The following is a 12,475-nucleotide window of genomic DNA, read 5'->3' as shown; positions in this document are numbered from 1 at the left end:
GGGCGGGGGCGCCTATATCCCCTGCCGGAGCGCAGGAAGCCGCGCCGTTTCCTCGGAGGGGCTGGTACCGCTGCAGCCACGTGGGGGGCGGGGGCGACGCCCGGGGCCGGCGAGCTGGAGGGGGAGTCGCTGCGGCACCCCGCCCCTGGCGTCTGCTGCTCCCTCCGCCTCGGCGGCCCTGCCCTACCCTCTCTTCTAGCTCGCGCTGCGGGGCTGGACAGCTCCCCTCATAACCCCAGAACCGGGATCCGTTTCCTGGGCTCGCCTGCGTGGCGCGCCGGACTCGCCGGGGTCTTCCAGCATCTGCTTTCCGGATTCTAGTCGCCCCCTTTCTTTCGGGGCAATATGGCCAGGGTGGGGATGGGAGAGCTGCTCTCCGGGACCTGAAGAAGTGGGAAAGAGGGCTGGGAGGTGGAGGGCCTCCGGACACCTCAGTATCTAAGGCAGGGAGTTGGGGCTGTCCTGGGCTGTGGGAGAAGGTTGCGCCTGGAGACGGGCCCGGCAGCTGAGCGTTCCTTTCCCATGGGAACACCCACTGATGTTGGCCCTGCCTGCCAAAGCTGGGGAGGAAAAGAGTGAGCTGGCCCTCTGGTCCTCCAGAGCCCAGAGAAGGTCTGGGGGTAGGAAGATAGGGGACACCGAAGTCCAAATCCCCTCCGTTCAAGGTACCTCCCAAGTCCTAGACCCACATACCGTGTTGGGGTGAGAGGGGCAAAAGAAAGATTAGTAATTCCCAGGGAAAAGGTCGTTCCAACTCTAAGGGACCAAGGTTGTGAGAAAGAAGTAGGGTGGGGGTTAGAATCTACAGTTCATTTTTGAGATGGATATATTATTATTCCCATTTTACACAGAAAGAAGCTGAAACCCAGAGAAAGAACACAGGACTTCTCAGAAGGTCTTGTCCTAATCCCTGCCTTCCCACTCTCCATCTCTATAGCCTTCACTTGTTGACCTTCACGGACCCTCAGTTTCCTCCCATATAAAATAGGGACATTACTCTCCTCACCAAACTGTTGAGTATGAAATGTGCAAAAGGGCATTGCACTCACTCAGCAGATGCTAGTTTCCTTTTATCCTTTCCTAATGACTTGCCCAAGGTCAGGCTGCTAGGAGGTAGAAAAGCTGAGCCTGGGGCCATAGGGGCCCTGAGTTCTGCTAAGCCACAGCTGCGTCTGGGTCCTGGGCCAGAACTTCATTAGCCTGAAGCAGCCAAGGAGCCCAGGAGCTGGGTTGGCCATGACGTTCAACTCAGACACAGCTGTCAGTGCTGAACTTTCCTAAATTACTCCCAGACACTGACCCTTGGACTCAGCTGCTGCTGTTTTCCCAGTTAAGTGACTCCTGACTACCACAAAGTATTTTTCTTGATCTCTTGGCTCTTAAAGTCTTTATTTCAGGGTCTCAGGGTCTCAATTTGTGGCTACTGATAACCTGTTGTCCTCCTCCATGGCTGGGGTCAATGAGGAGGTTGATTTAGCAAGGCATCCAGAGGGAGTGGGGAGGTGGCCTGCTTGGCATGTTAACCTCCAAGCCCTCTAGGTGAAGGTCATCTGCAGTGGTACAGAAAAGAATCAGACAGCCTTCAAAGCCACTTTGGGCTAGACACCAGATGCTATTCTTTCTCTTCCACCCATGAGTGCTCTTTTCAAGAAGCAAATGTGGTCAAGAGGGAGATTTCTAGGTTATAAGATGGGAGGAGGGAGCAATAAGGGGCAGAAAGCAAAACCAGATTTTTCCACTGGGCTGGGGCCAGAAGCCCCGAAGCCCACTGTGGGTTAGGACTGGGGTTGGGGCCAAGATTGAAGTTGCCAAAGCAAACGTTGGGTTTGAAATAGGGCAATGTGGTATAATGGACCAAAAAATCCTAAAATGGTTAGGATTCTGGGGGCAGGTTCTACCTCTGTCTTGCTGTGTGAACTTCAACAGGTCATGTCACATCTCTGGACCTCAACATTTTCATATACAAAATTGGCCTTAGAATCAAAAAGGAAAATATAGGTGACTCAGTAGGGAGTGTTATGTTTAACTTAGGGTTGGGGTTAAGTTTGTATCATAATATAATGACCTCCAAAATAGAGCTTATGTAATCATTCCTGAACCTGGAAGTCCAAATTCTCCAGTTGGAGAATCTCCTGATTTTCTTCCTTCCCCTTTTCAATGTCATTGACTACTGGGGCATCTTGGTAACTGGGGATCTGCTAGAGGGGTCCTTTAGTGCTGAACAAGGGACTGGAGACCTCACCTTCCTCTTCTAAGTTGCCATAGGAGATAGTCACGTGATCTGCAGCAATGGGCCAGGGAAGGGATTCATTAGGGTCTGAGGCTGTTTTTATCATGGGAAGTCCCCTCTTTCCATCCATTCCTGGAGCCTTTAACTTCTCTCTCTTAACCTACTTCTGCTTTTGCTATAAAAATATATATTTTTTAAATTCCAAGTAAAACACAAGTATGTGCTAGTTGTAAAATATTTAAACAACGTAGAAAATTTTATAACTCCATTCCTGTCTCACTTGCCTCCCCACATTTTTTGGATTTTTAAAAAAACATAAATGGGATTTAATATACCTCTTTTCAGTGACTTTTAAAATTTAATATGTCTTGCATATCTTTCCATGATACTATATCTAAATGTCCCTCTTTCCTTTTAACATAGCATAGTATTGCTTTTAGTCCCTTTTTTCTTATATCCAATGAGTAGAGATTTTTCCTTATATCCGCCCTCTCCTCCCTGCCAGTGTTTGGGTAGAGAGGGATCTGATTCTTGTCCAGCCTGTCATTGTTTTGAGATTTCCGGCCCCAACTTAGATTGATTCCTCCTGGAATTTACTGACATGCAAATTTCCCTTCTATTATCTGCCAAAGGCTAGCACTTAGAACAGTACTTGACTCACAGTCAGTGTCCAGGAGCAGGGGAGACTGACTCAGCCATTAGAGTGCCATTTCTAATCCTCAGCCCCTCCTCCCCAAATCCAGAACAACATAGGAAAGAGTAAAATACACTGGGAACTCCCTACACCATGCAACTTACATGCAGAGCATCGTTCCCCATGTAGCATCTTTCCCATGTAGAGATGCTCACACATGCTAGCCTCTGCCCAAGCTGTTTGCAAAATGAAGAGCAGAGCACAGGAGAAGATGTGGGGTAGAGTCAGGGTCAGTGAACTGAGAAGTCCCGGCTGGGAGGGGCTGATCCTTCAGAGGGAAGGAAGGCAGCAGGGAGGATCAGAGGAGCTGCAAGCCAGGGAAGCAGCTGGCTAAGGGAGGGAAGGCAAAGTGATAGGGACACAACTGCTCCATCTCTCCCCATATTCCTCATCTCTAGAATGAGATGAACTTGACCACCTCCCAAGAGAATGGTTATAGAAGAAAAATTTGTCCCTGAGTTAGAAAGAAGGAGAGAAAATGGTCAAGTTGTATTCCTCATCAACTGCTGGGGCCTGAATAGTAGCTGCCATTTATCGAACACTTACTATGTTCCTCATAGTGTGTTCTCTGACACATGTGCCAAGAGCTTTGCATATATTTCTTAAAGCCCCACCCCATAATATCAGAATTATCCTCTCCATGACTGAAGTGGGGAAATAGGATCAGAGAGTTGAAATGCTTTGTCCAAGGTCCCAGAGCTAATCATTGGCAAAGTCAGGATTTGAACCCAGGACTGCTTATGCTAAGGTTCATGCCTTAACCATGATGATATATCATCTCCCTCTCCCCCCTCACTCTAGATCAGACAATGATTCCTTATTGGATCTTGAAAGGAGTGGAGGATACAGAGTGAGAAGATCCTGGTTCACCCCCCTAAGTACATATACTCTCCTTCCCCCTCCTTCCCTGACCCAGTCTGGACCATGACATCATATGGTGGAGGCTGTTTTTCTGAAAAGAAGCCTGACCAGATTCATAAGAACGAATGCTCAGACAGCATGACTGAAAAGGACCATGGCCAAGTGACCACAGTACACACCCAGCAGTGCTGAGAACATGGCTAGTCCCTCGGCACCTGGGGCTGACTCATGGTTGCTGTCAGGACCCAATGCCAGATGCCAGGATTGCTTTCACCCTCCCCCCATTCCTGAGGATGGGGTGTGCTCTCTGCTTCTGTCCTATTAAACCATCCCTAGCAACCCTCCTACTCTCTCCCACCACCACAGGAGCCTGGGGTATGCACGTTCATTTACAAAGCCCTGAGGGTGCCAGGCAGTATGTTTAGTGCTTCACACAGATTGTGTCATATACAACTCACAGTTCTATTAAATTAGGTATTGTAGCAACCCATTTTGCAGATGAAGAAACTGAGGCTCAGAAAGAATAAATAACCTATCCAAGGTCCTGCAACTAGTATTGGCAGAGTCTGGATTTGAATCCAGGTCTGCTTGATGCTGAAGCCTAAGCACAAAATCTTTGCTCCATGATACTTGATGGAAGCCAGGCTGCTAGGCAGGATCAGGTTGGAAAGGATGAGGAAGCCTGGCCAGAAGGGCCACCAGCAGGGCTCCTCATGCCACATAGTTCTACTCCTCTCCCGAGTATGCTTGCTTTACCTATAGTGTCTTTTCACATCCTTTCTCCCAAGACCTTTATGCATCAGATGGACAATGAAACAGAACCATGACATTATGAAATAAATAGATTTCTAGATCATAACAAGGATTCAACACATGTTAAGTAAATGTGACTAATAGCCCTTGTATCTAACATGTGTGGTATCTGTCATCTGAGCTTAATTAATACTATAAAAGGCAATATTTTCCTCATCCATAAAATGGGGATAATACTAAGTTATAAAATATAAAGCACTTGAAACAGTACTAGACTTATAGTCAGTCAATGCTTATTATTATTATTGTTGTTGCTGTTGTTATTACTTCTATTGCTTTAGTTGTTAACAGCATGCAATTTGGAGTCAGGTAGACCTGGGTTTGAATCCCAGCTCCATCACTTATTTAGCTCCATGTGACCTTGCACAGGTTACTTAACTCCTCTGAGTTTGTTTCCTTATCAGAACAATGGGGTTAACAGCCTGTATCTCAGTGAATAGTAGAGATAATACATATAAAGCCCTTGGCGCAGGGCCTGGCACTAGTAAACATGCTAGTAACAGTAATTACTGCAATCATATGTTATATATATAGTTATGACAACTATATTTCCAAGATATTTTGGGATCTTTGCAGTTTCATAATTCTGCTCTTTTCATTACACAACACTCCATTTACTGAAAAGAATATATTCCTTGGAGTCAGGTGGACCTAGCCTGGGTTTGAATTACAGCTCTTCTACTTACCAGCCATGTGTCCATAGACAATGTTATCAATCTCTCTGGGCCCCAGTGTCCTTTTTATAAGATGTGGATAATAATACTTACTTCCCAGGTATCTCACAAGGATTACACAAGATGATGTAGGTACACACACAGTGCAATGTCTAGTGATTATGAGCATACTAAATGCAATGTGTTAAGTATATAAATAAATACAACTTTTTTTTGTTCCTTTACCTACAGTATCACGAATGTAATCTATAGGTATTTTTTGGGGAAAGTGGCCACTTCTCTTGCTCCAGAAGGGTCTCTGTAGCCTGGTGCCCATCAGAGGCACAGTGTGATTGAAAGACCATAGCATCAGCAGTGTGGGGCCCTGCTGATAAGCCAGGGAAGAGAGTAGAGGAAGTCACAAACCAAGAGGAACTCCCCTTTCCTGTCTGGTTATGATTTGTTTGTCTTCCACACAGGCTGTACCCTGCTGATATGGGGGTCTGTTGAGTGTCCAGCTTTGATTGGCATCTCCAGTACAGAGGAAGTAAGGAGCCCCTTGACTTTCAGGAACTGTTTTCCTCTGGACTTGCAGGCTTGAGTCTCAACGATGTTTCTCTCACTGTTGCCACTGGTGAGAGCAAAGAGCCGTGGAGAGAATCCAGAATCATGATGTCAGGGCTGGAAGACCTCAGAGAAAGGAAGAAGTATAATTGACTGGTTCAGAACATGGGTTTGGGGGTCAGACCGACTGGGATCAAATCCTGGCCCCACCACTTACCAGCTGGGTGATCTTGGGCAAGTTCCAGAATCTCTTTAAGCTCTAATTTCCTCAGCTGTAAAATGGAGATAAAAATATTATCAGCTTCAGATGAAATGAGACGAAACCCAAGGCACTTAGCACAGTGCCAGGCGTGTGAGGAGTATTGAGTATATGAAGGTTATTGTTATTATTTTACTAGTTTTGCCATTTTGTTTTTATAGTCGAGGACCCTGATGGCCAGAAAGGAAGCACTACTCATTAGCTGTCTACCCAATCAGGACTATTTCCCAGGCAGGCCGTGCCAAAGGTATGTCCTGCAGGATCAAGGCACTGCCTTAACCGTTTGGACAGAATGACAGTGGGCAGCACCACTCTAGCTATGGGGTTGGAACTTTTAGAGTATGTGCAAATCAAGGCCTGAATCCCACCCGAGTAATCTCCTCGAAGAGTAAGTCTCTTCCTGCTGGAATTATTTTGTAATTAAGGAAAGCTAAGGCCCTTTCTGATATTTTGGCTTGGAGGCTCAGAGTTTAAATTTATAACAGCCGTGGACAAGGGTTTATTGTACACCTGTTCTTACTTGCTGAGTTGAATGCATTATAATAATCCCTAAGCAACTAGGGGTTAGAAGCTAAGTACCTAGGGTGGAAACCTGGATTTTTGAGATCAGAGGATAAAATGTTCAGGAGTGGAGAGGCTTCAAATTGAGCAATGTTTCTAGGCTCAGCAATGTCCAGACCTCCACTTGCTTTGGAGCTCCTTTTGCCTGTCTGTGCCTTTGCCTCAAAGTGTTTGGGGAGGGGTCTGGCACTTAAGTTGACGCCACCAAGGCCTGGGCAGCAGCCCCAGTTTCTGGTGACCTTCTTGCCAGCTTTTAAGTTGTGCTTTGCTTTGTTTTGTTGTTTGTTGCCTCAGGGCAGGGTGGCCTTTCCCTGCTTCTGGGTGGGAACTGGGGGAGGGAGCTGGTTTGCTCTACTCCCATTTCCACAGCTGTGTTTACATTTCCCTGTCGGAGACTGTCTGGAGCCCAACCTTTCCTCAGGAGAATGGCTGTCTAATATCCGTGTTGGCTCTACCCAGGGGAGGGGCAGAATGGACCAAGGAGTCACAATTCAAAGGGGACTCAGCTTGGAAGGGAGGAAGGGATAGTGCAGAGAGTTCTGTTTGAATTCTGGGAGGCCTCATCTCTTTCCACCAGTGGCCTGATGACCAGCAGGGGACAAAAGTACACTTAGAATTCGCCCATCTCAGAAGGAATGGAACATGTACCACGTTATTTCTAATCACAAGGTTGAACAAAATCTCACTTTGTGACGGGGATATGGATGTGCAGAGCAAAACAGTCTCCCCTGAGCCTTCATTGGGACTAGGGTTACAATGAAGATACAGCAGGTTAGAGCCAATAAGATCATGTTAAAATACACGCAAATTAAAAAAGGATTTATGAAAATGGTCAAGTAAATATGTCCTCTTCTCTAGGGAGCAAGTTGAACTGGTATTAATCAGTATACTAGAGTTGCTGAACTCTTGGCCAAGCTGGGAGAATGGCCGCCAAGGCAAATGAGGCATCAGGTTTCAGAAATTAAACACATAATTTTATTTCTCTGCAATAGGGAACTTCCAGTAAAAGAACCAGCCCTATTAGGCTACGCAGCACAATTTGTCCAGTTTCAGCCCCAGAGGCCTCCAGTTTAAAAGGGAGATGAGCAACTGGATCCAGGAGTGACACAGTTATTCCTTTCTCCCATTAACTGCCTGGGGGTGGAGGGGTGGAGCGGGAAAGAGTGGGGCAGGGGTGATGGTACTGTTTTCCAAAGGTTCAGTTGCTGACAACTTCCTAACAGTTTTTCTAAGAATTTACGGGACAAAGATCTAAAGGGCTGGAAAATAAAAAGGGTTGTAGGGGAAGAGCTAGCCAAACAAAGGATGGCTGATAGTGCCACATGGAACTCTTAGCTAAGTGCTTCCTCTCAGGAAAAACTCTCTCCTGATAAATGAGGAGGAACCAACTGGCAAACAAATTTCTCTCAAGAACCCCAAGTTTACTGGTGATATGGAAAGTTGTTTTTAAACTCCTTCAGTGAACAGGGACCACTAGGTCTTGTGTTCAGTCTCATGCCAGGTACCATGGTAGATATAAAAGGGGTATACAGTGTGGTACTGAGTGTAAAGTGCTAGCAGAACTGAAGTGTCTGGGAGACCCCCAAGGGCTGGAAGCCTTGGGTGGGTAGGTGGATCTTGAGCTAGGCTGCACAACTCTGACCTACTTTGGCATAAATCCCCTCACCTTCCTTCCTTCCTTCCTTCCTACCTCAAAAATATTTCAGTAACTATACTTTCCTTGTTATCTCAAAATTTCTTTGTATCTCTCCTCTTGTCACTTGACATCCACTCCCATGGCCTCAGTTACCATCAATACATTGATGGTTCACAAATCTCTCACCAGTCTTTCTCCTGACATTCAGATCTTCTGAACATCTCTCCTTAGAAAACCACACTTTCTTTCTTTCAACAATTATTTAAGGAGTACAATGGTTCTCTAACTTGGCTACATGTTAGAATCACCTGGGGTGCTTTTAAAATTCTTGAAGCCCAGGCCATACCCTAGACCAAATTAATCAGACTCTCTGGGATGGCAGCCATGCAACAAAGAATTGTTACGGTTCCACAGGTGACTTCAATGTGAGCTGAGTTTGAGAACCACTGATGTAGAAGGCAGCCGGAATGGAAGGTAACAATGTTGCATGTTGGCAAATATGAAGGAATATTTGCCTTGATTTGGTAATTAATCAGATGGGCATAAGGGAAAAATGGCAATGTCAAAGTTGCTGATGTAAGGAAAAGACCAATGGATCTGGAATCTAGAGACCTGAGTTTAAGACCTGAAAGAATATCTGTGCAAGGCTAGTCTTTTAACTCCTTTATGCCCAGATAGGCTCATGTGTAAAGCTGAAGTCGGCCCTACATATTTCAGAGGGTTATGATGAAGAGTTGAAAAAATGGACATGAAAGGCTTTTATAATTTTTCATTTTGAGACAAATATAAGGTATTATTATGATTTTGTATTTTAATATTTAATTTCTAACTCTTTATAGTTTAAAATAATGTCAGACTTACAAAAATTTCCAAATATGGTACACAGAGTTCCAGTATAGCCTTTACTGACCTTCCTCAAATATTAATACATAACTACAGTACAATTATCAAAATGGAAATTAACATTGCTAAAGCACTAATCTATAGGCCTTATACTAATTTCATCAACTATCCCAGTAGTGTCCTTTTTCCAGACCAGGACTCAATCCAGTATCTCACATCACATTTTATTGTCATGTCTCCTCAGTCTCCTCCTGTCATGGCCCAAGAGGGCTTTTGCAGCCGAAGGACTAAAGAAAGCACAGGACACATTCCGAGACATGAGCTTTTATTTTAGGGGCTTACCTACAGGGTGGGACATCAGCTTCTCTGAATGGCGGCGGGTTCAGAACTTGTTGTGTAAGGCCCTCTGCCAAAAGCAGGGGGTGCCAGGGAGTAGTTTACAAGGGTTAGGACAAAGACATTCAAATGGGTATGAGAGTAGTGGGGGGTGGGGGTCTTGTGACATAGGGAGGGATCCATTGTAGGCAACAGGGAAGAGGGGAGGATTATAGATTATTTTGTAGATAATAGTACCTCAGGGAGTTTTAGGGAGGAGGTGCTTTCAGGAGGGAGGCAAGCTACAGATTACATTTAGTGCTGGAGGCCTGATTTTACAAGGAGAGTAGGTTAAACCTTAACTGTCCTAGGTCAAGCAAGCTGCTGTGTGCAGTCTTCAAGGCACTTGGGGAAGGCCCATGGGCCCGGGGCCCCCACACCTCCAATCTGGGACAGTTCTTCACCATTTCTTTGTCTTTCATGACTTTGACTCTTTTGAAGAGCCCTGGACAGTTATTTTCAAGATTGTCTCTCAGTTGGGGTTGTCTGGTGTGTCCTCATGATTAAATTCAGGTTAAGCATTTTTGACAAGCATACTACAAATGTGATTTTGTGCTCTTCTCAGTGCAACATATTGGGAAGCACCTGTTAAGAATATGCTGCATCTGTGCTGATGTTAACTTTTATCACTTGGTTAAGGTGTCTCTGCCAGATGTTTCCCCTCTGAAGTTTCCATTTTCCCCTGTAATAGGGAGATACTTGATATAGGTCATAATTTTGAATCCAGGTGACTGGAAGAATTAGAGAAGAGAGGTGTAAATGAAGCATAAAGCATAATTTAGAGCTCATAGGTGGGTGCTCGGGGTATTGGTAGGTGTGAAGGGTTCAGTATTAATAGGTTCTGGGTTGGCTTCAAATGCTAAAGTGAGACATGAGTTGTGACCAGCAGTGGTTGGTGCGACCGCAGTGTAAGGTCTTCAAGAAGATATTAGTAGGGGGAAAAGAAAGGTAACAAAATAAGGTTTCAGTGTCTAAGAGATTGCAAATACAGTTGAAAGGCTATCCTGGAGGTTACCCTTATGCAAGCTCCAGGTAGATATTCCAAATGCCCATTCACTTGTGTGGGCAAGCCAAGCCCAAATCTGTATGCCAAGCCCAAATCAATAGTAATCCTAAAAATACTAAAGAATACCTGAATCCCTGAGACTCTATAAAAGTTTCACTAAGTTTACCTTTCAGAAACTTAAATCCTCCAGAGTGTTCTTATGCCAAATAAGTCCCAAAGTCCAGAGGAAACACCCTCTCCAAGAACATCAACCAGATGCATCCTGCTTCCCCATTATGTCAACACCCCTTTTCAATATGACCAAGTTAGGGTGGTCACTGCCCAGATACACCTGAAGATTGAGAAGTGATCATATGGGGGGGGGGTAGCAACAGACAAGATAGGATTGAACATAGGATTAAGAATACTGAATCTTTATATAATTTTTTTTTTTAGTTCCTAGGGTACTAGAATAGCTAGAGGGAAATAACTGACATAGTGGAACTGTAACCCATAACTATTTTGAAATTTGCTCTATAGGTACTTGTTAAATTGTACTTTGAAAGTTATTACATTTCTGTGTAATGTTATATTGCACAATAAGGAAATAACTGAAATTATGGAACTGTGAAGAAAAAAGGAAAAGAAGATTTTAATGGCTCAGCAAGTTTCCCCAGAGCCCTTCCTCTGCCCAGACAGCTCTGTCTTGGAAACTTTTGGTCTCGCGCTGTACCACCTCCGGCAATTGGCGTCAAATGACAAATGTCCTAAGAAGAGCAGGCGGCCAGAGCAGCGGGACACCGGAGGCACAATGCGCACGCGCAGGGAGGTGGCTCGGGGGCGGGACCACGACCCGGGGGCGGGGCCACGGCGCGCAGGCGTCCTGGCGGCGGGTCCCTGCGGCTCGGGATGGAGGGTGAGTGAGTAAACAAGCCCGGGCCGGATGGTGGGGCCGGGCCCCGGCACTTGGCCGCCGGGGGCCTGAGAAAGGGAGAGACGAAGGGATCAGGAAATTGGGAGGAAGCAGAGACACCCTGCCTGCCTCGCTGGGCGTAGCGGGGCGCCCCCTACCCGCTCCGAGGGCAGCGGGAAAGGGGGCCATGGGACTACGGCGCCCCAGGCGAGGACAGCGTCTGAGGCTAAGAGGGCGGCGTGTCCGGGAGGAGGAGCGGCGGGGCGGTCCTGGGCTCGAGGAATCCTGTTGGAGCGTCGGGTGGGCGGGAGTCGGGGCGTCCCGCGGGCGCGGATGGGCGGTGGCGCCCGCGGGGCCCCTTAACTGGGGTCGACTCTGGGAACCTGGGGCTGTGCTAGGGAGGGGCCCGAGCTTGCGTTGTCTTTGGAGAGTGTTGAGGAAGGGGCGTTTATAAGAGCAGGGCCGGGACTACGGTGAGGCGAGTGAGGCGTCAAGGGCGCGGAGGTACTCGTCCGGCACTGGCAAGACCCCGGGGGTGCGTTCGCCAGGCCAGTCACTCGCCTCACCCTAGTCCCGGCCCTGAATCCGGGCTTCTTCCCCTTCACGTTTGGTCTCATCCCAATCCCTGCCCGTCTCCAGAGTTCTGAGGATCAAATACTTTAAGTGAAAGCGCCTTGAAGCAAAGGCAGGGTGTTCTATTTGGGACATGCCTGTTAGGAAATGTGGGACAAACTTTTATTTCGGTAAAAAGTGACTACTGAGAAATTGTTTTGGGGGCGGGGAGGGTAGGGGATCCGGAAGAATGTTAGTGCCACGGGTAAAATATTGAAGGTGAGCTGACGAAAGGTGAAGGATCGAATTGTAAATAGAGTAGCCTAGATATCTACTAGGGCTAGAGGGGTGAGGATGAGGGAAGAGAGCCGATGTAGGCAAAAATTGAGTTGGGTGCAAGAATAGTTTTGAAAATGAGGGTCTCTTCCTCTTCCTGCCTTGATCTTGAAGAGAAAAATACCCCACCATCCCCCACCTCCACGGAGCTTTTAAGTTAAAGGAAACGGTATTGAATGAAGTTTCCAGGGTGAGGAGGT

The 12,475-nt window shown here is 46.6% G+C and overlaps 1 protein-coding gene across 4 annotated transcripts in view; it reads left to right on the top strand.

The window, feature by feature from the left end:
* Nucleotides 1-6,265: 6,265 nt before the first annotated feature.
* The window catches only part of EZH1 (enhancer of zeste 1 polycomb repressive complex 2 subunit), a 36,527-nt gene continuing 30,317 nt past the window's right edge, over nt 6,266-12,475 (top strand). The window contains exon 1 of one of the 4 annotated variants that reach the window (XM_037809044.1): nt 6,266-6,321. Coding sequence is in view for 2 of the 4 variants with exons in the window: in XM_037809042.1 (XP_037664970.1) it covers nt 12,094-12,130 (37 nt within the window). In the remaining 2 variants the exon portion in view is untranslated. Of the gene's footprint in view, nt 6,322-11,340; nt 11,391-11,469; nt 11,595-11,772; nt 12,131-12,475 lie in introns of those variants that run through there. The other 3 variants (XM_037809043.1, XM_037809045.1, XM_037809042.1) reach the window with 3 other exon arrangements.

The sequence above is a fragment of the Choloepus didactylus genome, chromosome 18 (genome assembly GCF_015220235.1).
Source record: "Choloepus didactylus isolate mChoDid1 chromosome 18, mChoDid1.pri, whole genome shotgun sequence".
NCBI classification, from domain to species: domain Eukaryota; kingdom Metazoa; phylum Chordata; class Mammalia; order Pilosa; family Megalonychidae; genus Choloepus; species Choloepus didactylus.
Note: the sequence above shows the minus strand (reverse complement) of the source record. Positions and strands in the feature narration are given on the sequence as shown.